Raw genomic sequence first — 27,324 nt, 5'->3', positions numbered from 1 at the left:
TTTTGATTTGCATCTCTCGGATAATTAGTGACGTTGAGCATGTTTTCATGTGTCTCTTGGCCTTCCTTCTTTCTTCTTTCGAAAAGATTCTATTTAGGTCCGTTGCCCATTTTTTTATTGGATCATTTATATTCCTTTTATTAAGTTGTATAAGTTCCCCGTAGACATTGGAGATTAAACCTTTATCAGTGACAATATTGGCAAATATGTTCTCCCGTGCGGTGGGCTTTCTTGTTTTGTTGATGGTTACTTTTGCTGTGCAAAAGCTTTTTATTTTGATGTAGTCCCATTTGCTTATTTTCTCTTTAGCTTCCATTGCCCTAGGAGCAGTATCGGTGAAGAAATTGCTTCGGTATATGTCTGAGATTTCTCTGCCTGTAGATTCCTCTAGTATTTTTATGGTTTCCCATCTTATGTTAAAGTCCTGTATCCATTTTATTTTTGTGTATAGTGTATGTTGGTGGTCTAGTTTCATTTTTTTGCATGTATCTGTCCAATTTTCCCAACACCATTTATTGAAGAGACTGTCTTGACTCCATTGTATGTTCATGCCTCCTTTGTCAAATATTAATTGAGCATAGTGGTTTGGGTCGATATCTGGATTCCTCAAAAAACTAAAAATGGAGCTCCCATTTGACCCAGTAATCCCACTTCTAGGAATATATCCCAAGAAACTAGAAACACCAATCAGAAAGGACATATGCACCCCTATGTTCATAGCAGCACAATTTACCATAGCTAAGATTGGGAAACAGCCTAAATGCCCATCAGTAGATGAGTGGATTAAAACACTGTGGTACATCTACACAATGGAATACTACGCTGCAGTAAAAAAGGAGGAGCTCTTACCATTTGCAGCAGCATGGATGGACCTGGAGACATTATGTTAAGTGAAATAAGCCAGGCAATGAAAGAAAAATACCACATGATCTCCCTCATTTATGGAAAATAAAGAACATTATAACCTGATGAATAAAAAGGTAGATACAGAGGCAGTAAAGCACCAAACAGACTGTCAAATTACAGTGGGAAGGCTGGAGTGTTGGAGAGGGAGGGCAATAGATCAACCAAAGGACTCGTATGCATGCATATAAGCACACCAATGGACACTGGGGTGGTGGGATGAGGGCATGCGACAGGGGATAGGGAAGGCTGGGGGAAGGTCAATGGGAGAAAAAAAAAAAAGGAGATATATGTACTAATATATGTAATACTTTAAACAATAAAAAATATATATTCCCAAGGTAAAAAAAAAAAAAAAAAAAAAAAGGAAAGCCCCAAACTCCTGGGGAAGCTCAGCCAAGGCCAGGTTCGGTGCGGGATTCCTCAGAATAATGTCCGCGGCGAGGTGCAGGCAGAGCTCCGTCTGCAGCAGCGGCGGCCTCCCAATGGAGGCTTTGCCTTCACTATTAAAGCCACACAAAGTGGCTCTGCGGGGCCCGGCCAGCTTCTCTGCTCTCAGACCAGACTTTCGACTGAAAACGAATGTTCACAGCTCAGCTTTTCACTAAGGCAACGTCACAAAAGGCCTCCTGCGCGCCCTCTGGCGGCCAGCTAGAGAATCGCGCTTTCTAGGGATCCCAAGAAGGAAAGTTGCTGGTGATTGTGCCCGCGACTCCCCCTGGCGGTAGTGCCCTGAATCACTGCAATTCGCAATGGCCCAGATCTCTCTGTGGCTGGTGGCAGGGGCCATGCTCTGCTCCAGCCCTGCTGGTTCTCTTGAGGAGGACATACGCTGGCTCGATATAAGAAACAACAAGGAAGTCTTAATTCATTTGTATCACCTACAAAGGACCCCCCCTTACTTATGCCTGGATGACAGAAACAACTTCAAATTTCCTTGGAATTTGGAGACAATCCTCAAAATGAAGAAGACACAACGCACCTGTTTCCGCCATGTGATTCTCACGCAGATCTTGTATGTCTTCGCAACAAGGCGCAGCTTTGCTGAATGGGACCACAGCCGCCTCTCTGAACTAATCTCCAGCCTTCATCAGAGCCTGGGGGACCTGGAGGACGAGGCGAAGACGGAAGGAAATAATTTGGCTTGTCCCAAGTTGGGAGGTCTCATCTGGAAGTACTTCCAAGGAGTCTATAAGTACCTGAAAGAGAAGAAATACAGCTCCTGTGGCTGGGAAGTTGTTTTAGTGGAAATGATGAGACGCCTTGGAAAAATGTAACAATCCTCATATAAAATTCAGAATAAATTTATATGGTGACTGACTCTCTCTTTTCAATTGTAGTGTTTGATAAGCCACAAAACAATTTCCACTCACTTTCTGCACCAGCTAAGAAATACCTGAAGCCACAATCAAGGGGTTATTATAAAAATGTATTGTACATCATGAATTTACAAAATTATGTTTAGAGAGAGGTACATGATCTGCTTTCTTAAGTAAACAATTTTATGACATAACTAGAGGCCCAGTGCATGATAGGGTAGGGTCCCTAGTGGACTGATGCCAACAGCCAGCCGAGTACCTCCTCCCTTCCTCCGGACGCCTATCAAATTTGGGGCCTCCTTTCCTTCCTTGGCACCTGCTGCCGCCATCGTAAGGGGCGTGAGGGAGGTGAGTTGGGAGGTCCACCTCCGTTCCCCCAGGCAGCTCCAACCCCTGGTCAAACTCTCAGATGAATTCTCGGTCCAGGGGACAATTTGTACACTACACTTTTATTATATAGGATATTTTTACTGTTTATTTTATTTATTTATTTTTTTTGATGAAAAAAAAAATCCTTTTATTTCTAATAAGGTACATAGAAGATGATCCGAATAAATCATTACAAAGATATCAGTTGTCCCCAGGGAAATTTATTATTTGATACATTACCAATAAAAAACCAATTTAAAAAAAGATCTTGATAAGTTTACCCCCCAATTTTTTTTTCTCTAAACAAAGGAAGAGATTTTATTATCTTTTTATGTATATTGCTGTCCAATCTTTTTTTAAAAAAAATAAATCTTTATTGTTCAGATTATTATAATTGTTTCTCCTTTTTCCCCCCCATATCTCCCCACCACCCGGTTCCCACCCCCCCTCTGCCCTTAACTCCTCCCCCATTGTCCTTATCCATAGGTGTATGATTTTTGTCCAGTCTCTTCCCATAACCCCCACACAGACACCCCTTTCCGCCTGAGAATTATCAATCCACTCCCATTCTATGCCTCTGATTCTATTATGTTCACCAGTTTATTCTGTTCCTCAGATTTTTAATTCACTTGATTTTTAGGTTCACTTGTTGATAGATATGTATTTGTTGTTCATAATTTTTTTTAAAATATATTTTATTGATTTTTTACAGAGAGGAAGAGAGAGTGATAGAGAGTTAGAAACATCTATGAGAGAGAAACATCGATCAGCTGCCTCTTGCACAATCCCTACTGGGGATGTGCCCGCAACCAAGGTACATGCCCTTGACCGGAATCGAACCTGGAACCCTTGAGTCCGCAGGCCGACGCTCTATCCACTGAGCCAAACCGGTTTCGGCAGTTGTTCATAATTTTTATCTTTACTTTTTTCTTCTTTTTCCTCTTTTTTTTTTTTAAATATATTTTATTGATTTTTCACAGAGAGGAAGAGAGAGGGATAGAGAGTTAGAAACATCCATGAGAGAGAAACATCGATCAGCTGCCTCTTGCACACCCCCTACTGGGGATGTGCCCGCAACCAAGGTACATGCCCTTGACCGGAATCGAACCCGGGACCTTTCAGTCCGCAGGCCGACGCTCTATCCACTGAGCCAAACCGGTTTCGGCACTTTTTCCTCTTTTTAAAGAATACCTTTCAGCATTTCATATAATACTGGTTTGGTGGTGGTGAACTCCTTTAGATTTTTCTTATCTGTGAAGCTCTTTATCTGCCCTTCAATTCTGAATGATAACTTTGCTGGGTAGAGTAGTCTTGGTTGTAGGTTCTTGCTATTCATCACTTTGAATATTTCTTGCCACTCCCATCTGGCCTGCATAGTTTCTGTTGAGAAATCAGCTGACAGTCATATGGGTGCTCCCTTGCAGGTAACTAACTGTATTTCTCTTGCTGCTTGTAAGATTCTCTCTTTGTCCTTTGCCCTTGGCATTTTAATTATGACGTGTCTTGGTGTGGTCCTCTTTGGATTCCTCTTGTTTGGGGTTCTGTGTGCTTCCTGAACTTGTAAGTCTATTTCTTTCACCAGGTGGGGAAGTTTTCTTCAAATAGGTTTTCAGTATCTTGCTCTCTCTCTTCTTCTGTCACCCCAAAAATTCGGATGTTGGTATGCTTAAAGCCATCCCAGAGGCTCCTTACGCTATCCTCACATTTTTGGATTCTTTTTTCTTTCCACCTCTCTGGTTGGGTGTTTTTTTCTTCCTCATATTCCAGATCTTTGGTTTGACTCTTTGGGTATGGTGGTCTACAGTTGAGTGTCTGTATATTCTTTATTTCAGACAGTGTATGCATAATTTCTGACTGGTCCTTTTCCTTTTTTTTTTTTTTTTTTTTGGTATTCTCATTAAGGTCCTTGAAGGTCTCTTCAAGTTTCTCAGCGGTTTTTAGAAGATTCTTGAGTAACCTTATAAATGTGGTTCTGAACACTGTGTCGTCCATTAGTTTGCTTTCCTCTATCTCTCCTACTCGTGACATACTTCGGTGTCTCCACATTTTGGCTGCCTCCCTGTGTTGATGGAGTGGCTTTGTGTGGTCAGTGACCTATAGGGGCCGGTAGCTCAGCTTCCCCAATCACTCTAGGTGGTCACTCTTGGTACACCCCTTTGTGGGCTGAGTGGAAAATCTTGGTGTAGTTAAAAGCCTTGATTGCTTTTGGTACACTGGGAGGAATTGACCTCCAGGCCAATTGGCTGTGAGAACCTGCTGTGTCTATAATGGAAGAATTGCTGTGCTGGAGACACAGTAGGGCTTTGGTGCTCACTGAGTCTGCCTCTTGAATGTGTCCCTTATGAGAGTGGTTGAAATCTGGTGTCGTCCATACCGACCACTAGATACCCTAGTGTCTGGATCTCCAATGGGGTGCAGGTCTGAGGCCTCCCAGCAGGAGCTACAGCAAGAGCTACAGTTTTCTCCTCTTTGCTTGGGCCGTTTTGGAGCAGTCTGACTGGAGCTGCAGTTAATTTGGTTGAGCTGCCACAGAACAGGCCATTTATATGTAAAGGCCGCTGTGTGGAGCCTGGGCAGGTTTGTAGAATGTGCGGGGCAGGGTTTCAGGGCGTCACTAGGCTGGGGCATGGCCAACAGCCATGGCTGCCTTCAGCCGTCTCTGCCTTTCCGCGTTTCCAAGTCCCCGTGTCCCATGCTCCAGCGCAGCAAACCCTGAAAAGTCACTCTCAATCTCCGACCGATGGCCGAGAGTCCAGCTTCTCCCCGTAGGCGTCTGGGTCCCCCGTGTGTCCCCAGAAACTGGAGTTCAGAGTGATAGGGAGTTTGTCTCCCTTCGGTTTGAAGAAAAGCCGCGCGCACAGTTGCCCACCGCCAGCTTCGCGCCTCTGTACCTCAGCTCTCCAGCGTTTGCGCTCCCTTCTCTCCTTAGTTGTAAATCTACCACTCAGCCAGCTTACCCGTGGTTCTGGGTGGTAGATGTTTTGTTTTATAGTTGTATTTTTGAAATTGTTGTGCGAGGCGGCAGTTTAGTTGTTTAACTTTGCTGCCATCTTGGTTCCTCCTCCTTGTTTATTTTTTTGGGGAGGGCGGTGGTGGAGGAGGTAGGGGCTATACGCCGTTTCTAAAGGGCAAATTTCAATTTTTTTCTTAAATGGAAAGGTTCTTCAGGATAATGTTTGGCTAAATACATTTGTTAGTTAAGTTCACAGTGGCTCTTGTAACTGATCAACAGAAAACTATCCAGACTTTGATGGTTATAGAACTTTATCTTTCGTTTGTAGAAGAGCACAATGTAAGCATTTCTGATCAGAGGACTCTTATGTTTGGCTCTTGTGTAAACAATGATTGTAGATCATGGGATCTTCTATTTGGAAACTTGCCATACTGAACATGTGTTGCCATATTTCTCTGGGAAGTTCAGTCTCTTCTATCCAGATGTACAGAGAGAAATGAGGGTGGATCACCTGGGACGTTTCCACGACTGTACAGGGCAGTATCACTGATGCTCCCAGCAGTGGGGCTGCACCTGTCTTAGGTGATGCACTCAGTGCAAAGAGGTGAGAAGCAGACTCCGATCTGGTGATCAGGGAACAGGACACAGAGCACACCTAGGAGCAGGAAGGAGGTGAAAGTCAGCAGCAGTGTGAGAACTGGGCAGAACAGAGACAGGTAAAGCCTAGACGGGAACAGGCAGGCCCTCAGGAGGGGAACAATGGGAAGGGCCTGCACTGAGTCACCTGTTTCTGCAGATCATTCTGGTTCCGAGGGGGAGAAGATGGAAGTGGATGCTGAGAGCAGAGCTCTCCCACAGACACGTGGCCAACAGCAGTGTCCCCAGCACAGGGGACCCTGACCCACAGCAGCCTGCTGGGAATTGGAGGGACCACGGTTACTCCAATGCCAGCGACAAACTTGTTTCAATTGTCAGAAAATTCTACTCATTAAAACCATTTAAAAGGAATGTTGACTGCTTTTCCTTAGAACTTAAAGTCAGTCAGTTCTATAGACTCAGACCACACTGGTGATGTCATACAGAACAATAGACAGCAATCCACTGGCATCTGAAGTGGAACTTGGAATCCCTTGTCACCCCATCCACCCTGCTCAGTGCTAGCATGGTGTGGCCCCTCCTTGGTCCATAAATCCCATGTCCATTACTATCCTTGTCATCTGTTAACAGGCGTTTCCAGACAAGCCATTATCTCAAGCTCCTTAAGGTTTTGACCTTGGATTCTTGGTACCTTCCAAATAATTCACCACTCCAGATTTATACTGCATAATAGTGGTATAAACAAGTTTAATGCAAATAGGGATATCGAGAAGGTTGAATTCACCATCTCAAAGATCTTAGAACAGTGCTTGGACCATAGTTAGCATGGAATAAAATTTTGTTATCATTTACTGTGAAATATCAATATAATTATTACTTAGATTAAGAGCACACTCTTTTAGGATCATCCAACTCCATTTCTCTCAAATCCACATGACTCAAGGCAATCTTCCAGCAGCTGAGTGGAGTTATTAACCAGATGGAGCACGTACATCGGGGTTAATATCCACTAGGCAGCAGGGAGGGTCCCGCTCCAGCAGTGGGGGTCGTGGTCACAGTCTTCTGAGCGTTGGTTGCTGTGAGTCTTCCGTTCTGTCCTCAGAGTGGGTCCCATGTGCATTAAATGACAGGAAAGTGACGTGGCTGGTCACTGATCCAGGAGGTCCTGGTCTCTGAGCCTCTGGCAGAGGCAGCCCAGCCCTGCGTTGGGGTAGCTCAGGGCTGGCTCCATCCTCCCTCTGCCACAGCACCAGCACCCCGCGGGGCTGCAGTCCATTCTGCCCACTTACACTTTGTCCTCTCATCATCAGAAGCCACTTCCCTTCTTTCACTTTTATGACACACAGAATAACATCTTTTCATTTTTGCCCACAAACAACTGTCGATTTTGCTTTCTGAGAATGTTGAAAAGACAAATAAAAAGTATGAAGTCATGATAATTATAGAGAAAAATGGTGAAGTCCCTTTGTGTTTCTGTACTATTCATTGCTTGTATTAACCACAGAGTGAAGTAGAAAGCAATGTGTGATGGCCCAGCTGGCCTGGCTCAGTGGTTGAGCATCAATCTGTGAACCAGGAAGTCATGGTCTGATTTCTGGTCAGGACACATGCCTAGCTTGTGGGCTTGATCCCCAGTAGGGGGTGTGCAGGAGGCAGCCCATCAATGATTCTCTCTCATCATTCATGTTTCTGTCTCTCTTTTCCTCACCCTTCCTCTCCAAAATCAATACAAATATATTTGAAAAATTAAATATATATATATTATTTTAAAAGTAATGCCAGAGGAGCAAGACAGACTATGCCCAGGAAACCATTCTAATGACTATGTGGTTATTTACATTAAAAATTAAGCACCAGGAATAATTAAGGGAAGAAGGCTGTTTCTCCCTGAGTTAGTGGCCTGAGCCTCACTGCCCTGCATCCTGAGCAGGAGACAGAGAGGGAGGAACAGAGAAGCCCAATAGAAACGCGCAGACTGAATGAGCAGCTGAAGGTCATCAGCTTCTGTCCTACAAATTTCCACTAGGAGACGTCATCATTAAATCTCCTGTGCCCACCTCAGATATTTTGAGCATAAAGTGTTCAATAATTTAAGTAGAGACTTGAACAATAAAAACTACACTAGCACAACATAAAAGGAAACTGGACCACCAACTTACACTATACACCAAAATAAACTCAAAATGGATAAAAGATTTAAATGTGAAACATGATAACCATAACAATCCTAGAAGAAACCATAGGCAGCAGAACCTCTCAGAGCAATATGTTTGTAGATACATCTCCTAGAGCAAAGGATACTAAGGAGAAAATAAACAAATGGGACTGCATCAAAATAAAGAGCTCTGCACAGCAAGAGAAACCATCAACAAAATGAAAAGGGAGTCCAGTGTGTGGGAGAACATATTTGCCCATGATACATCTGATAAAGGGTTACTATCCAAAATCTATAAGGAACTCATACAACTTAACAAAGCAAAGACAAACAATCCAATAAAAAAAAAAATGGGTAAGGGAACTAGACAGTTCTCCAAAGCAGACACACAAATGGCCGAGGGATATATGAAAAGATGCTCAAAGACACTGATCATCAGAGAGATGCAAATTAAAACCACAGTGACGTATCACATCACACCTGTCAGAATAATTATTATCAACAAATGACAAGTGCTGGTGAGGATGTGGAGAAAAGGGAACCCTAGTACACTGCTGGTGGGAATGCAGACCCATGTAACCATTGTGGAAAATAGAATGGAGTTTCCTCAAAAAAATTAAAAATGGAAATGCCACTTGGCCCAGTGATCCCACCTCTAGGAATATATCCTAAGAGAAACCCAAAACACCATTCAGGAAGAGTTTATGCACCCCTGTGTTCATAGCAGCACAATTTACAATAGCTCAGATCTGAAAACAGCCCAAGTGCCCATCAATAGATGAGTGGATAAATGATTGCAATTGCATAAGTAATGCGTCCACCCATTTAGACAAAACAAACGTTTGCTGTCAGCGTTTAGGGCTGGGGGCACCACTGACACCTGGGTCCTGGCTCAGGAGAGGAGGAGGTACCACTGAGGACAAGGGTCCTTCACACGAACACTCCCGGGGGAAGCATGAGGATCCTGACAGGTTCTTTTGCCACAAAGACACAAGCCCCTCTAACGTAGGGGATTCTAAAGACCTTAGGATGGGGTGAGCCTGCCCTCAGGGAGTGAGTCCAAGAGAGTTTGTGCTGAGGACACTGTCACTCCAGAGGCAAAGCGTTATTAGAGCTAATATCGTCCGTGGTGCTGGGAAAATATTACTATCTTGTGATGAGAATCTCCACACCTACAGCCACCAGCAAAGAACCAGGATTGCTGCTGGGGGTATCAGCACAGCCTGAGGAGCACTAACAACCAGTTACAAACGCTGGAAGGAAACAGCAATGTCTACAGAAGTCCTGAGCCAGTGGCCCCCATGAAGCATAACCACGTGGACCTGCAGGAATGGGTTCTAGAAGAGAAACATCCCCTAAACGCAGTCACTAAAAATCGCATACCTGTTGTGCATAAAACAGTAAACGAAACTCACTCCTTGGTTCCAAAGAGTTTATTTATCAACCATGGTCTGCTAAGTACCTGACAAAATACACAAACCCACAGAGTGAGGGAGCCTGACTCCCATGTTGCCCAGAGTCAAGGCAAACTTTTCTTTCTAATACAAAGAGCAATATTTATGTAATATATTTATATACGTGAGTATGTACCTGTGTGAGTATTTACACACCTACCTACACTTGGACTTTTAAACAAAGACGTTTCTCATTTGACTGATACGTATGCACTTAGATGGCACATATCAGTAGTGTAGATTGATGACATCTTCTTAAAAACCTAAATTAAATGAAAACAAAAAAGGAAGCGAAAGTGGAAAGCAATGGTTAGAAAATGAAAATTGTGGCGTTCCCTATTTAAGGGCCCTGCCTAGAAAGAAGGTCATTGGAGAACTTCTGGCCCAAGGTTGTTCACCAGACGCCCAGCTCAGCCAGGCCAGCAGCACCCTCCTTTGCCCATGGCCCTCCTGCTCTCGCTGCTCACGGCCCTGGTGCTGTTCAGCTCTGGCCCCGGTGGAGCTCTGGGCTGTGACCCGCCTCAGGACCACGTCCTGCTCAGCAGGGAGAACTTAGTGCTTCTGAGCCACATGAGCACCATCTCCCCTCTCTTCTGTCTGAAGGACAGAAAGCACTTCAGCTTCCCCCGGGCAACGGTGGATGGCAGCCAGGTCCAGAAGGCCCAGGCCCTCTCTGTCCTCCACGAGATGCTCCAGCAGATCTTTGACCTCCTGCCTTCAGAGAACTCCTCTGTCACCTGGAACACGACCCTCGTGGACCAACTGCGCACAGGACTCCATCGGCAGCTGGAAGACCTGGGCACCTGCTGGGCGCGGGAGATGGGAGAGGAGGGATCTGCCCTGGCCACGCAGGGCCCTACCCTGGCCTTGAAGAGGTACTTCCAGGGCCTCCATCTCTACCTGAAGGAGAAGAAATACAGTGACTGCGCCTGGGAAGTTGTCAGAGTGGAAATCATGAGATCCTTCTCCTCAACAAGAGCCTTGCAAGAAAGACTAAGAAATAAGGATGGAGACTTGAAGTCACCTTGAAAGGATTCTTACTGATGAATGTGCCATATCGCCTTTGCCCATATGTCCTGGGTCATGTGCAAAGGCTCTTCTATCTGCTTCAGTCACAGATTTTATTAAGTTTTATTCAGGAAATCTTTTCGCAGTCCCTCATAGTTAATGATTTGATGTTATTTATCTATCTATCTATGTACATATTTATTTATTATTTCTTAATTTACTATTTATTATTTCATGTTATCCTATTGATATATTTACATAACCAATATTTGCCATTACCTTGTATTCAATTTTACAAAACCTGTTTCCTTTTTTTGTCATCAAACTTGCATTTTGCTTTATTTATTAAATCTTATCAAAATAACTTTCTGAGTTCTTTTATTTTTAAAACCGAAATCCTTAATTTTTCCACATAGACATACTACTTGTCTATTAAGTCCTCTAGAACAGTTACACCAAATCTCAGAAAGTGCCTAACCAAAGCTGGAAACACATGGAATTGGGAAGAGCCCTGGAAAGTATGGGAGATGTTCAGTGCTTATGTCTGAGTTGTAGCTGATTTCCATTCCGTCAGCAAGGAGCAGTGGGTAGAAACACCTGAGAGCAGTCACCTAGAGTGGAGTGGGAAAGATGTAAGGTCTTTGTTGGCGGGAAATAAGATCTTTAAAGGTACGTGTGGAAACATCTGAGAAGTGAGATGTGGAGGTTAGTGGGCATTTTTCAACACACCTAACCCTGTGGAATGGGACTGTGTCTCCAGCTTGACCCCTTCCCACAGCGCTGTTTATTGGTTAAAGAAGTGGTTCTGCAGCCAGAGCTCTGGGCTGGATCCTAACTGTAACTTAACAGCAGCGGCACCGTGGTAATCAATGTAAACGCTCATGGTCCTGTGTTTCCTCCCTTTAATGTGGGGACAAGTACAGTAGTTTTTCATAGGATTTTTGCTAGGATGAAAGGAGCAAATACACACAAAAAGCATAAAGCAGTGCCTGGCAAACATAATCACGACAGAGGGGTGATCCTCAGGCAGGAGCCCGGTGAGCTGGTGAGGTAGGGCCTAGAAGGCAACACCGGGGAGGCTGCGAGGCCCTGGATAACCGGTCTCGTTCCTGTGTTTTTACGCGGGTATTAGTGTCACAGTACATTCGATGAATGAATATTCCTTGTCCTGTTTGCTGGAGATACGTGCAATTTCTGTGCATTATCCTTCTAAAAGTGTTCCTGGGAATTAGTAGAAATTGTTGGTCGATTTTGGACTTCCCAAAGCTGAGCGGTGAGGGGGTCCAGGCTGATTGTTTGAAGGCAAAAAGGGAAACTCATCCAGTATGTGGAGTTAAAACTACAGCAAAGCAATGCCAGCTGTACCAGTTAATAATGTGGATTTTGTAATCAAAGAAATCACAATAATTTCAAGAGAAACATCAAAAGTGCTTTATTAAAAGTAATGTCCATTGCTAGCTACACATTTCCCCCATCTTTTGGGTAATTTGTGGATACCGTCCTAATAGAACTTTTCTTGTTTTGAGGCAGACCATTCAGAGACCCAATTTTCCGCTTCTTTTTATGTTTTGAAATGCTGCTCAGAAAGTGCGTGTGCCATTGATCAGAACAAGTGGTAATCTGAAGGAGCAAGGTCTGGTGAATATGGCGGGTGGGTTAATACTTCCCAGGCAAGATCTTTTAACGTCACTTTAACTGGTTTTGAAGTGTGTGTGATGCATCATCATGAAGCAAAATTACTTTGCCATGTCTTCTGGCCCATTCTGGTCATTTTACAATCAAAGCGTGGTTCAAACTGATTATTTGTTGTTGGTATCGATCAGTATTAATGGCTTCACCTGGTTTTAGAAGCTCATAATACATCACACCTTCCTGATCCCACCAAACGCAGAGCATTGTCTTCTTTCCGAAGCGATTTGGCCTTGCAGTCGAATTTGATGGTTGACCCGGATCAGCCCATGATTTTGTGCTTTTGGGATTCTCAAAATAAATCCACTTTTCATCGCCAGTCACAATTTGATGCAAAAAAGTTTTTTGTGTGATTGAAGCAATATTTTACTGATGACTTTTTGGTTTTCCATTTGTCTTTTGTTCAGGTGATGTGGCACCATTTTCCTTCCTTTAAAATCTTTCCCATTGCTTGTGAACAATTGGAAATTGGTGGCTGAGCAAAATTTAATCTTTCTGCAATTGCTTTTGAAGGAGACTTGAGGTCACCTTGAAAGGATTCAACACACCCATCTTCATCCAATAATGCTTGTAAATGTTGGTCTTCAATCTTTTTCGGTTGACCTGGACGTTCTTTGTCATTCACATCGAAATCATCACTTTTAAAGCATTTAAACCAACATTCACAAGTATCTTGAGATGGAGCATGTTCATCATAAGCTTCCCGAAGTATTCAGCAGCACTTTTCTTCAAAATAAAGTAATGAATAAAAACTTTCCGCAAATGCTCTTTTTCTTGGCATGAAATTCTACATTTTTAAGTGTAAAAATATCTATGATGTTAACACCTTCAGAAAATTTGACATATGAAGTTTGGAAGCTTGCTGTCAATACAACAAAAATAGTATACATAACAGATCGCATATCTATCAACATATGTGTAACTCCATCTCTTGAAAAAAAAAATCCGCATTATTAACCAGTAAATCTGGTATGTATATCCCTCTTCTCTTTGATGATCTTGACTACTTTCCACATGTAATCTTTGAACTCATACACACCTACACTGTAAACATGCCAGAGACATCTTAGGTGCATGTACATGCTATAAATGCCACACACATATGAGATGCTCATTGGTTGTCGTTTGAAAGGAGTTTGGACCCGTGAACTCAGTCCAGTGGCCATGAAGTGTGGTGGCATCTGCTAGGCTGGATGGGGGAGTGGTTCCAGAACTGGGACCGGGCCTGGAACCCTGGGGGCTCAGGCTACTTCTCTGCTCAGTTTCCTTGGGGGCAGCGCTGTGCTGCAGATGGAGAACTTTGCCGGGTTTATTGTGCCTCTAACTTCGTTTCATTTCTATGGAATTGGAATCATCTTTGGGAATTACTACATTCAGTGATGCCCATGTGTAGCAATTTTCTTTTTAAAAAAACAACAGTCAGGCTAGGGAACCAAATGTTCAGCCCCAAAAAGACTGAATCTTGCTTTTCCTTCTCTTCTTCCCACTATTCCAAACCAACGGTTAGAAAGGAGCCATCAGGAATGGGAATTCTCAGGAGAGATGAGACCATTATCCATCTGTGAGACCTGGAAGGTCAGAGCACAGGGTAGACACCAGGGCTTCAACTGAAAACCAGAGACCACAAACTTGGCTGTGGTAGAAGATTCCAGCCTAAAAATCCCAGCAAATGATTCCGGGCCATGGAATGGCTTCCTGAGAGAGTTCAGGTCACCTGAGGGCCAGAGTCCCTCCACTGTTCACCACCCACTTTCCCGTCTCGGGGCCTCTGGGCCAGGCCTCTCCCTTGCGTTGGATCTGACACATGAAGAGCCACACTGAGCCTCTGAAATACTCTGATCAGACACAAGTACATTTGCCCTTGGTGTTTGACTTTAACAAACAAACTTTATTGAAAATGTTGTGATCGACTTTAAAACGGAATAAAATTAAAATACAAGAGGTGTCCATGGGTCAGTGCAGGAAGTCACATGATTATTAATCATGTTCGTTGCTTCTTTAGAATGAGAACAGCACAAAGCAGCTTTGGGGCTCGCTGTGGGTCGCTCGCAGCCACGCAGAGGCAGGAAGGACACGGAGCTCCAGCAGGTCAGGGTCTGCTCTTCAACCCGGGGCTCCCCCAGCGTTGATCGTATTGCTCTTTTCCATAAAGTCCCAGGGACACAGCTGCTGACAGGCGTGTCACCTCCTAGAGCAGGCCCTCCTCAGTGGTGCTGAGGGGACAGACTCACAGCAGGAAAGCAAACTGGGCCCCTCCCTCCTGATCCTCGCTCTGCTCCTCCCCCTGGAGGCGAGGATGAGGAGCCACGGGCCTTACCCGCAGGTGTCAGTGTGAGATGTGGTGGAAGAATGATTATTTTGGTGGCAAAATGGGGAGGTAATACCTTTGGACAAGTTAAATTCTCTAAGTTTCAGACTCCTTCAGAGAGAACCTGACCCACAAACCTCTGGGAGCTGTCATGATCACCTGGGACAATGTGTGCGAAACACTTTAAAATGGAATGGCTCTGTGCGGATGTGGCTCTCACTGTTATTGTTCTGCTTCCTTTGACCTTGAATTTAAATTCCTGGGCACCAGTCTTGAAAGGGTCTGTTCCCAATGGAACTCTCACCCAGCCTCCTACAGACTCTCTGCTCCTCCTGCCACTTGTCACCCCCAGGCTCCCCTGTTCCCAGGTTGGAGAGCTCACCTGGAAGGCACTTCACACAAATAGATTACAAACTTTTATGCTACTCATCCATATGAGATGACATTTTGAAAAAGTTAGTAACACTCTCCAATGAGAAACCATGGCTGTATACGTAGCGGAAAACTTAACACAAAATCTTGGTTTAAAACAATTGGCGGGAAAAAGATGGTGTAAGGTGAAATTAAGATAGTCACCAGGTTATAAGATATTGCTAAATATGGCTATTCTTTTCATTGAAAATCAGATAAGCAGGGAAATAGTGATTTTGAAAATATAACTGATGAGTTTGCTTCCCTAAAGCCAGGACATCATAATCAAGTCTGGTTTGGGTATAAATAAAATATTTCAAACTAATGTGAATTTTAATACTTATTTTTAATCTTCAAGATATATTTTCAACCACTTGTAACATTGTGGTGAAACAGCCATTAAAAGAGAAATATGTTACACACACACACACATATGGTACACATTCTCCCATATGCCCATAGCTCCTTTAGGTCTCAGCCATGTCCCCAAGTCATTCCACGGAGTTTCCTAATATTTCTGGGGATCCTGTCCATATTGCAGATGTTTCCCCTTTCTCTGAATTCTACTGCAGCCTCAACTAAGACACGTGGCATCATTCATTTAGCACCTACAATACACTAGTTGAGACCAGGCCTAAATATTTCAAGTTGAAATCCGACATTACAGAGAGGAAACTGGCGTGTACAATTACTCTCAACTCCTTTCTTTCAAAGAAGACCTGATATCTCTGCTCATAGGTAAGAAACACCGAGTCAGCATCAAGGAGAAGGGGAATGGTGGCCCCAGCTAAGTGGCATAGAGTATTAATGAGAGAAAGGAAACAGCAAGAAGTATGATGAGGCTAGAAGGAAGAATATGCTGGTGTTTGGTTTCCCACAGCTTGTTGGCCCAAATACATTATTTTAAAATATATTTTTGTTGATTTCAGAGAGGAAGGGAGAGATAGATAGATAGATAGATAGATGATAGATAGATAGATAGATAGATAGATAGATAGATAGATAGATAGAGAAACATCACTGATGAGAGAGAATCACTGATCGGCGGGCCTCCAGCATGCCACATACTGGGGACACATAGAGCCCGCAAGCCCCGCATGTGCCTTTGACAGGAATTGAACCCGGGACCCTTCAGTCTGCAGGCTGACGCTCTAGCCACTGGGCCAAACCAGCCAGGGAGGCCCAAATACATTTTTAAAGGTTTTTTTGTACTTCAGTATTTGAAAGAATTTTTGATGCTATTTAGTGACTTGTTCCCTACCATGGCCTGGTCTATAGATTTGCTTCCACCATTCCTTTAAGCCAAGCATGTCAAACTCAAAGGCTAACAAGGGATAAATGAACGAGTCATGCAGCCTGCAGGTCGCGAGTTTGACATGCTTGCTTTAAGCTGTTAGAAAGGGGCAGTGAGCCAAAACCGGTTTGGCTCAGTGCATAGAGTGTCGGCCTGCGGACTGAAGGGTCCCAAGTTCGATTCCGGACAGGGGCATGTACCTTGGTTGCGGGCACACCCCAGGTGGGGGGTGTGCAGGAGGCAGCTGGTCAATGTTTCTCTCTCATCAATGTTTCTAGCTCTCTATCCCTCTCCCTTCCTCTCTGTAAAAAATCAATAAAATATATTAAAATAAAAAAAAGAAGGGGGGCAGTGATAAAAGCCATTTGCTGGACTTCATGGAGCAGTCCAAGTCAGTGAATTTCAGCATCAGGAGAGTCAAAATATTTTTCCTTAATTCCTGAGTACTCCTGTCACCTTGTCCCTGAAGAAAAAAAGCCTGCTTGATTCCTGGGCCTAACTATTTTGATTTATTTTCCTATCACCCTTGGGTAGGCCAGGTAGAGAACCTGTAAGCTGCTCAGGGAATAGCATTCCTAAGTCAGGAGGCCCTTGGGTCTGGTTTCTTAGGAGACCTTCAGACTCTTTCATGGGAAAGCTTCACTTGCTGACAAAATCTGCCTGTGGCCCCTGAATTGAAGGACATCCGATTTTCAGTTCCTCTTCTGAAAACCTTAGACAACTTTAGTCGTGGCCACACGGGACATCACAGAATTTAAATAAAAAATATTTGCAAGTTACAGGCTGAGGACCTGACACAGGGAATGATTGCTGTCTTTAGTGTTGATGTGACATATAGTCGTCTGCATGGTCCACCCTGAGCCCAGCACAGCCGAGCCAAGAGCAGCTTTGATGGCATCTTCTCTAACAACCTGGGTGCACCTGCTGAGCTCCCCCAGGAAATGGCAACTCTAGGGGAGGGGTTGTCTGTAGGACTGGGGAGGAACAGAGCGCCAGTTGCCACCCTTAGATCAGTGCCTGGCACATGAACCAGAGGAATCTCAGAGCCCACTCTGCAGAGAACCAGCTCTGAGGAAAGGTTCCTGACAAAGCACTGCTGTTCTGTGAGTGGTAACAGTGAGCTAAAGAATCCCTTCTTTCAGCCTCAGAGGCAGACCCCCTCTGGGGATGTTATCGGAGGCACAGGAAAACATAAACAAACAGGCAAGACAGAGGCAGAGGGTGATGCTGATAAGAAAGGGGACATACCTAGGTTTTCAGCCCTTGAAGATCACAACACTAATTCAAAAGCTCCTTCCTGGGTTAGTAGAAGCGCAGAGTACTTCCCTCAAGCACAGAGTTTAAGAAGGACTCACATCTGAGTCATCAAGATACACAATACTTCCAGGCAATAGGAAATAATGAATTAGGCAAGGACATCCATGATGAACAAAATACCAACATTTTAGACACACGAAATGACCTTCCACATGCAAGTCCCTGAGAGGCTTATGAAGGGAGGGGGCACGGTGCAAATATAATGTTAGCAAGTTCCATTCAGTCTACAAAATGCTAACCAAAGAAAAGGAAAAGATTTGTTCTGCTAACTGTCCTCTCCAGCCTGCACACAACACCAGTTTTTACTTTTAACGATTCATTCAATGTGAGGTCCTGTGATGACGTTTCAGTAAAGTGAAATGAAAGAAAAATGACTCACCATTGTCACGTGGTAACAAGAAACTGTCCAACAGGGCAATACTCTAAACTGAACACAAGTAATCCCTTTTACAAAAAATAACATCTTAAATAAAACACTTGTATTGATTTCAGAGAGGAAGGGAGAGGGAGAGGGAAACATCAATGATGACAGAGAATCACTGATTGGCTGCCTCCTGCAAGCCCCACCCAGGGATCTAGCTGCAACCAGGACCTGTGCCCAGACCAGGGATGAACCCAGCACTTCCTGCTTCACAGGCTGAAGCTCCAGCGCTGAGCCAGGCAGGCCAGGCTGACAACAAGTCATCGTGAAAACACTCAAGTGTTTGCTTCCTTTCCAGCCAAGACAGTAAAATTATATTAAATCCTTGTTTTGGTACAAATAAAATACAGCTGAAATAAAGTGCAAGTTTCATACATGCAGTTTTTATAATCCGAATGTTAAAAATTAAAACATTTAAAAATTTCAGTTAATATTTACTTAATAGTCAATATATAAGTATTTTAAAAATTCTAATAGAATGATGGTTTAATGTTAACATTTTTTAATTTTATGTTGATTTTAAATCAATATTTAAATATTTTTAAAATATATTTTATTGATTTTTTACAGAGAGGAAGGAAGAGGGACAGAGAGTTAGAAACATCCATGAGAGAGAAACATAGATCAGCTGCCTCCTGCACACCTCCTACTGGGGATGTGCCTGCAACCAAGGTGCATGCCCTTGGGGGAATCGAACGTGGGACCCTTCAGTCTGCAAGCCAACGCTCTATCCACTGAGCCATAACCGCTTTCGGCAGAAAGTTTAAAAGAATGTGTTAAAAAAAAAAATCAAAGAATGTGTTTATACTTTTTACGTTTAAAATATATTAAAATTTTACGGCGATATTTATTCAATTCTAAACGATTTAAATATTTTGAAAGTTCAATTAAACTATGTTTCAATATATTTTTTAAATATTAGACTTCGTTTATATTTAATATTAAAATAGTTTAATATTTTGAGTACCTTCAGGAAGAGCCGTTTTAATGCTCGCACTTTCCAGTTTGTTTGTTTAACTTCCCTCCACGGCTCTCTAACGCTGTAACGTGGACACATCACAGGAAATGTCCCCAGCGCGGGGCCGTCGCCCGTCCTCCCCGCGGTCCCGGCTCCGAATCCGGGCGCATCCCGCGCAGAAAGTGCCCCGATTCCCCACAAACCGCCCAACACGCTCTGATCCCGCCTCTGGGCCCGCAGCACACGGGTTCTCGGTACCAATGGCCTCGCTGGAGCTTCCGCGCAGAAGGAAAGCCCCAAGCTCCTGGGGAAGCGCAGAGCCCCGTCTGCAGCAGCGGCGGCCTCCCCATGGAGGCTCTGCCTTCAGTATTAAAGCCGCACAGAGCGGCCCTGCGGGGCCGACCAGCTTCTCTGCTCTCAGACCAGACTGACTGAACTGTTCGCAAAACTCAGTCAGTAAAGGCCTCCAGGGCGCCGCCAGGCAGCCAGCTGGAGAATCGCGCTTTCTAGGGATCCCCCAAGGGAAGTTGCTGCTAATTGTGTCCCCGAAAAACCCTGGCGGTAGGCTTTTCCAAAACCAAGCCCTTCCCCCCAAAGCAGCCTTCACCGAAATGCACCGATTTTCAAGCACCCTTTTGCAAAACGCAGAATGGAAGGCTGTTCCCTCACTATAAAAGCAGCAGAAAGTCGCTGGGTCGGGCTCAGACCACTTTTGTCCTCTGAGACCAGACTGATAGCAAAGGAAGGTTCCCAAGAAGGCTTTTCAGAAACGCAGCATCAGAAAAGGCCACCTGCTCGCCCCCTTGCGGCCGGCTGGAGAATCGCGCTTTCCTGGGAACCCAAGAAGATAAGTTGCTGCTCATCTGGCCTGACACACTCCCCCTGCAATTGCCAATGGCCCGGATCTCTCTGTGGCTGGTGGCAGGGGCCATGCTCTGCTCCAGCCCTGCTGGCTCTCTTGAGGAGGACGGACTTTGGATCCATAGAGGAGACAACCTGAGAGTCTTCAATCTTTTGAGGCAACTGCAAAGGACCCCCCCTCACCTATGCCTGGATGACAGAAACGACTTCAAATTTCCTTGGAATGGGACTACAATCACCCAGATGCAGAAGACAGAACGCACCTGTTTCCACCATCTGATGCTCCTGCAGATCCTCAGCCTCTTCACAACACACCACAGCCTCGCTGCATGGGACCACACCCTCCTCTCTCAACTCCTCTCCAGCCTTCATCACAGCCTGGAGCACCTGGAGCAGAGGGAAGGAGAAAATCGGGCTTGTCCCAATGTGGGAATTCTCGTCCGGAAGTACTTCCAAAGAATCCATCACTACCTGAGAGGGAAGAACTACAGCTTCTGTGCCTGGGAGGTACTCAGAGTGGAAATGACACTACACGTTGGAATCATGTAACAATCCTCAAAGGAAAGTCAACCAATTCACAATAAATGTCTATGGCAGTGATGGCGAACCTATGACACACATGTCAGCACTGACACGCGGCCGCATGCCGAGGATGAAACATTTGCTGCTCCTGAGGATGAAACATTTGTGACTAGAGTCTTGGAGTTAGTTTTTTCCTCAAAGTGACACACTACCCGAGTTATGCTCAGTTTTTTGGCGAAGTTTGACACACCAAGCTCAAAAGGTTGCCCATCACTGGTCTATGGTGACTGACTCCCTTCAACTGCATCCTTTGCTAAGCCCCAATACAATCTCCACTCACATTTCTGCACCAGCTGAGAAATACCTGACACCCAAGTCAAGGGGTTATTTTAAAAATAAAAATACAGAATGATGTTTAGAGAGAGGTACATGATCTGCTTTCTTAAATAAACAATTTTATGACATAATTGTTTGTGTGTTTCATTTTGGGGAAGAGTGGTGGTGGAGGGGGGACGGGCTATTTGCTGTTTCCAAACTGGACATTCCCATTTTTTTTTTTTAATGGGTAGGTTCTTCAGGATAAGGTCTGGTTAAAGACATTGGCCAGTTAAGTTCATGCTGGCTCTTGTAACTGATCAACAGGAAACTTCCCAGGCCATTATGGAACTTTCCTTTTCATTCCTGTAAGAGCGCAAAGCGAACACTCCTGATCAGAGGAGCCTTCTGTTTGGCTCTTGGTAAGCAGTGAGTGATGGTCATGGTGGCACCTTCTGCTTGGACACTTTGCCATGTTCAACATGTGAATATGGGAACTCCAGCCCGTTGTACCCCGCTGTACAGAAGGAAGCCGGCTTTCTTTCCCTAAATGTGTCTTTGATTTGATCACAGCCTTTTCCTAAACGCAGCCCTTCCCAGATGGCAGCCTTTCCCAAAGCCCAGCCCTTCCCCAAACGCAGCCTCAGAAAAGTCCCCCTGACCGCCTTCCCGTGCCTCCTTCCTCAGCCATGGCTGCTGGAGGGAAGTTGGTTCATTCACTATAAACGCAGCAGAAAGTTGCTGGGAGTGTCCTTCACCACTTTTCTACTCTGAGATCAGCCTGACACACAAAGAAGGCTCCCAAGTCTGCATTTCCCTACAACAGCGCTTCCCCTAGAATAGAGCCATTTCTAAACGCAGCCCTTTCCAAAGGGCAGCCTGTCCCAAAACGCAGGCTTCCCCCAAAGCAGTCTTTCCCAAAACGCAGCCCCTCCCAAATTGAAACAGGAATTTTAGGGATAAAATGGGACAGGTTTAGGACATTTTAGAAATTTTGGAAATTAAGGGGACCATGGAGGAAGCACAGGGCTGCAGAGCAGCAGAAGGTATATTTCCATAGAATAGGGGAGCTGAAAAGCTGCAACAGGTACATTTCCATAGAATGAGGGAGCTGGGAACAGCAAAAGGTCTATATTTACAAAATAAAGAGAAGGGAGCCCTTCGTCCAGAAGGAGAAGAAGAAAGCTCAAAGGGAATAGGAAAACAATAAGGAAAGGGGGTGTGGTTGGGGGTAGAACCTCAGGCATTTCATGTGAGGTTCAACTTTTGAGCCCAGGAGTTACTATAGTAACCAGTCTAAGGGAACAGTGACAATCAGAGGGGATATCAAGGCACCAGGATCTGCAGCCTTTATAAGCCACAGGGAAAAGGAACTCAGTGGGACCCTTTCCCTCTCCCCACGTGGGAGTCTGTACTTGTTCTTCAATAAATCTCCACCTTTGCTATACCACGTTTGGTCCGTGGATTCATTCTTCGATTCCAGCCGACAAAGAACGCGGGTTCCAGTCCAAAAATTCCGTTTCAAATCGGCAGCGTGTCCCAAAGCCCAGTCTTTCCCCAAAGGCAAACTTTCCCCAAACACAGCCTTTCCCAAAACACAGCCTTTTCCAAACTGCAGCTTTTCCCAAAACGCAGCCTCAGAAAAGTCCCCCTGACCGCCTTCCTGCGCCTCCTTCCTCAGCCATGGCTGCTGGAGGGAAGTTGGTTCATTCACTATAAACGCAGCAGAAAGTTGCTGGGAGTGTCCTTCACCACTTTTCTACTCTGAGATCAGCCTGACACACAAAGAAGGCTCCCAAGTCTGCATTTCCCTACAACAGCGCTTCCCCTAGAATAGAGCCATTTCTAAACGCAGCCCTTTCCAAAGGGCAGCCTGTCCCAAAACGCAGGCTTTCCCCCAAAAACAGCCTTTCCCAAAACGCACCCTTTCCCAAAACGCAACTTTCCCCCAAACGCAGCATGAGAAAAGGCCAACTGCTTGCCTGCTTCTGCCAGCTGGAGAACGGCGCTTTCCAGGGATCTCCAGGAGGGAAGTTGCCGCTAATTGTGCTCGAGCCTCACCCTGGCGGTAGTCCCCTGACTCACTGGAATCCTCAATGGCCCTCATCTCTCTGTGGCTGGTGGCAGGGTGAAGCTCTGCTCCAGCTCTGCTGGCTCTGTTGGGCCTGGTGACCCCAGAAGAACACACCCCAACTCAAGTCCGGGGCGTCCCCAGCACTGTGCTGATGCAGCCTGTGGTTCCCACGTTCCTGGCTCCGAATCTGTGGGCATCTCCTGCAGAAACCATCCCTAACCCATGAAAACCACCCACACGCTCTGATTCCAGCCTCTGATCCCTCAGCAATGGGATTCTTCGTAGAAATGGCCTCGCGAGACTTTCTGTGTCAAAAGGAAAGCCCCAAGCTCCTGGGGAAGCGCAGCCGAGGCCAGGCTCCGTGCGGGCTTCCTCGGAGCAGCGTCCGCGGCCAGGCGCAGGGGGAGCTCCGTCTGCAGCAGTCAGAGCTGCCTCTGGAGGCTTTTCACTCAACACTAACGCAGCACAAAGTTCCTCTGTGGGGACTGGACCGCTTTCTACTCTGAGATCACAGTGATTCAAACAGAGGCTCCAAGTCTGCACTTCCCCAAAATCAGTGTTTCCCCTAATACAGCCTTTCCCAAAACGCAGCCTTTGCCCAATGATAGGCTTTTCCAAAAGGCAAAGGTTCCCCAAAAGCAGCCCTTCCCAAAACGGAGCCTTTTCCCCAAACCCTGTCCTTGGAAAATCGCGGCCTTTCCCCCACCTTTGCCTTTACCAAAGCGCACCCCTTTTCAAAAGGCAGCCCTTCACAGAACACAGCCTGTGCCCCAAAGGAGCCTTTCCCCTCAAAGCCGTCCTTACCAAAACGCACCCATTTTCAAGCACCCTTTTTCAAAACGCAGAATGGGCTGCAGAATGGAAGGTTTTCACTCACTATAAAAGCAGCAGAGCCTGGCCGGCATGGCTCAGTGGTTGAGCATTGACCCAGGAACCAATAGGTGGTGGGTTCGATTCCGGATCAGGGCACATGCCCAGGTTGTGGGCTCAATCCCCAGTGTGGGATGTGCAGGAGGCAGCCAATTAATGATGTTTCTCTGTCATCGATGTTTCTATCTCTCTATCCCTCTCCCTTCCTCTCACTCTAAAAATCAATTAGAAAAAGAAAAGAAAAATAAATTAAAATCAATAAAAACATAGTATTTTTTTTAAAAAAAAGCAGCAGAAAGTCGCTTGGTAGGGCACAGACCGCTCTTCTACTCTGAGACCAGACTGATTGAAAAGGTTCCTAAGACGGCTTTTCAGAAACGCAGCATCAGAAAACGCCACTTGCTCGCCCCCTTGCGGCCGGCTGGAGAATAGCGCTTTCCAGGGAACCCAAGAAGATAAGTTGCTGCTCATCTGGCCTGAGATTCCCCCTGGAATTCCCAATGGCCCAGATCCATCTGTGGCTGGTGGCAGGGGCCATGCTCTGCTCCAGCCCTGCTGGTTCTCTTGAGGAGATCTTACTTTGGATCCATAGAGGAGACACCCTGAGAGTCTTCAATCTTTTGAGGCAACTGCAAAGGACCCCGCCTCACCTATGCCTGGATCACAGAAACGACTTCAAATTTCCTTGGAATAGGGGGACAATCACCCAGATGCAGAAGACACAACATACCTGTTTCCACCATCTGATGCTCCTGCAGATCCTCAGCCTCTTCACAACACACCACAGCCTCGCTGCATGGGACCACACCCTCCTCTCTCAACTCCTCTCCAGCCTTCATCACAGCCTGGAGCACCTGGAGCAGAGGGAAGGAGAAAATCGGGCTTGTCCCAGTGTGGGAATTCTCGTCCGGAAGTACTTCCAAAGCATCCATCACTACCTGAGAGGGAAGAACTACAGCTTCTGTGCCTGGGAGGTCCTCAGAGTGGAGGTGACAGTCCACCTTTTAGTCCTGTAGCAATCCTCAAGGGAACGTCAACAAATGCAGGAGAAATTTATCCTGGTGACTCTCTTCAACTGCATTGTTTGTTAATCCCCAAACAATCTCCACTCACATTTCTGCACCAGCTGAGAAATACCTGGAACCCAAATCAAGGGGTTATTTTAAAAATATCTTGTATATCATGAATTTACAAAATGATGTTTAGACAGAGGTACATGATCTGCTTTCTTAAATAAGCAATTTTATGACATAATTTTTTTTTATCTGTTCAATCTTTTGGGAGGAAAGTGTTGGAGGAGGTATGCCCTATTTCTTGTTTCTAAACTGTACATTCCAATTTTTTTAAATGGAAAGGTTTTTCAGGATAATGTTTTGTTTAAAACATTTGCCAGTTAAGTTCACGCTGGCTCTTGTAACTGATCAACAGAAAACTACCCACACACTGATCATCATAGAACTTTAGTTTTCATTTGTATAAGAGCACAATGCAAGCACTCCCGATCAGAGGACTCTTCTGTTTGGCTTTGTTTAAATAGTGACTGAAGATCATGGGCACCTTCTATTTTGAATCTTTGCCATATTCAACATGTGTTGCCAAATTTCTCTGGGAACTCCAGTCTATCCTACCCAGTTGTACAGAAGGAAATTAGAGGTGATCACATGAGATGTTTTTAAGGCCAGGAGAGTACAGGGCTATATCACTTACGCTCCATTAGTTGGTCTGAACCTCTTCTCAAGTGACGCATTAAGTGCAAAGAAATTGAGAAATGGACTCTAATCTGCTAATCAATGGAACAGGACATAAAGTTATTGAATAAAACTACTCTTTATCTTTATTCTATTTGCACTAAAGATTTCTTGGTGAAAAAAATAACCAATGTTCTTGTTAATCATCATCAAGAACAACACTGAAAGTGATTGCAGAAATTAAAACCTGGGGGAGAAGGCATGGACGTCACTGGTTAGAGTTCCCAGCATCATGGACCTTTTGAAAGAAGCATTCAGGTTGATTCCCAGAGGTAAAGACCAATGTTGGAAAATGGCCACATATGTTCAGTTGAGGTCTCGAGGCACATGGCCAATTTCAAGTTGTTTCTTCATCACCTGAGGGAAATAAGTATGATTGGGCAACATCTTGCAGGTCCTTAAGGGAAATAATAATGAATGGGTCTTCCATTTATGACCAGGCCCAGGATTCTCATCCTGCTATTCTAAATACCGAAAATATATATTGAAGAAAATATCCCACAACCAAGTGAATTATTTTTTAAAATAGCAGCTCACACCAGATTCAATCATAATTTCCCTTATAGAATCATGAAGTGTTTACAACGTAACTTTAGCTCTATTGTGCTCTTCTAAACATGAGTTACATGAACATAGCTATGAATTATATGTTGATATTATTCTTTCTCATATTATTACCATGATTATCCTTTTCATGAATATTGACTGAGCTCCTGAAATGATAGGGACTTGACTAGATACGTAGGAAAGAAGGTTGGATAAAGTGATTTCTTTCTCCTTGAGTATTTCACCGAATCTAGGAGATCTTTTAGGACAGTGGTTGGCAAACTCATTAGTCAACAGAGTCAAATATCAACAGTACAACAATTGAAATTTCTTTTGAGAGCTGAAAACCGACTTCTGCCCATGGGCCATGAAGTTTCAATCACACTGTACATGCACGCCCACACGTGGTATTTTGTGGAAGAACCACACTCAAGGGGCCAAAGAGCCGCAGTTTGCTCGCAAGCCGCAGTTTGCCGACCACTCATGGTCAGTGCTAAATATCGGAAAACACAGATATTTACATTACGATTCATTATCAGTAGCAAAATTACAGTTATGAAGTAGCAACGAAAATAATTTTATGGTTGGGGGTCACCACAACATGAGGAACTGTATTAAAGGGTTGAGGCATTAGAAAGGTTGAGAACCACTGATCTAAAGACTGCTGATAATATAATGATTCCAGGAATTATTAATTAAGTTACTTAATTGACTTCATTGTGACACTGGTTTACTACAGCAGCTCTTTAACGCATTCCATTTTCTGGTAGAGCTGGATAAGGTAAGGGTTAATATGCTCGGTAATTTTTCCTAATGTTATGAATATTTCCTAATGTTATGAATACTTAAGGTAAAATAATAATGGTTAAAATCAGCTGAAAACAGCCCTAGCTGGTTTGGCTCAGTGGATAGAGGGTTGGCCCGGGGACTAAAGGAACCAAGGTTCGATTCTAGTCAAGGGCATGCACCTCGGCTGCAGGCTCCTCCCCGGCCTGGGCCCCCAGCGGTGGGGGCACGTGCAGCAGCATGTTTCTCTCACATCAATATTTCTCTGTCTTTGATGTGTTTCTCTCACATTAATATCACATCAATATTTCTCTCTGCCTTTCCCTCTCTCTTCCACTCTCTCTAAAAATCAATGGAAAAATATCCTTGGGTGAGGATTAAAAACATTTTTTTTTAATCAGCTGAAAACAGAAAATAAACAATGGAAATCCACAGAGCAGGACAAG

At 44.7% G+C, this 27,324-nt stretch overlaps 4 protein-coding genes across 4 annotated transcripts; all 4 read left to right on the top strand.

The window, feature by feature from the left end:
* Nucleotides 1–1,563: 1,563 nt before the first annotated feature.
* On the top strand, nt 1,564–2,224 carry LOC103297405 (interferon omega-1-like). Its single transcript, XM_008154098.3, has one exon. It carries the CDS (start codon nt 1,656–1,658, stop codon nt 2,178–2,180), a length of 525 nt encoding a protein of 174 aa, XP_008152320.1. The 5' UTR covers nt 1,564–1,655; the 3' UTR covers nt 2,181–2,224.
* A 7,967-nt stretch (nt 2,225–10,191) lies between these two features.
* Nucleotides 10,192–10,779, top strand: LOC129151661 (interferon omega-2-like). The gene has a single exon (XM_054727357.1). The coding sequence runs from the start codon at nt 10,192–10,194 to the stop codon at nt 10,777–10,779; it is 588 nt and encodes a 195-aa protein (XP_054583332.1).
* Nucleotides 10,780–20,050: 9,271 nt separating this feature from the next.
* LOC129151569 (interferon omega-1-like) lies at nt 20,051–20,566 on the top strand. Its single transcript, XM_054726802.1, has one exon. It carries the CDS (start codon nt 20,051–20,053, stop codon nt 20,564–20,566), a length of 516 nt encoding a protein of 171 aa, XP_054582777.1.
* A 3,732-nt stretch (nt 20,567–24,298) lies between these two features.
* Nucleotides 24,299–24,814, top strand: LOC129151552 (interferon omega-1-like). The gene has a single exon (XM_054726702.1). It carries the CDS (start codon nt 24,299–24,301, stop codon nt 24,812–24,814), a length of 516 nt encoding a protein of 171 aa, XP_054582677.1.
* The last annotated feature ends 2,510 nt before the right edge of the window (nt 24,815–27,324 follow it).

This window comes from Eptesicus fuscus, chromosome 15 (genome assembly GCF_027574615.1).
Source record: "Eptesicus fuscus isolate TK198812 chromosome 15, DD_ASM_mEF_20220401, whole genome shotgun sequence".
Taxonomy (NCBI): Eukaryota; Metazoa; Chordata; class Mammalia; order Chiroptera; family Vespertilionidae; genus Eptesicus; species Eptesicus fuscus.
Note: the sequence above shows the minus strand (reverse complement) of the source record. Positions and strands in the feature narration are given on the sequence as shown.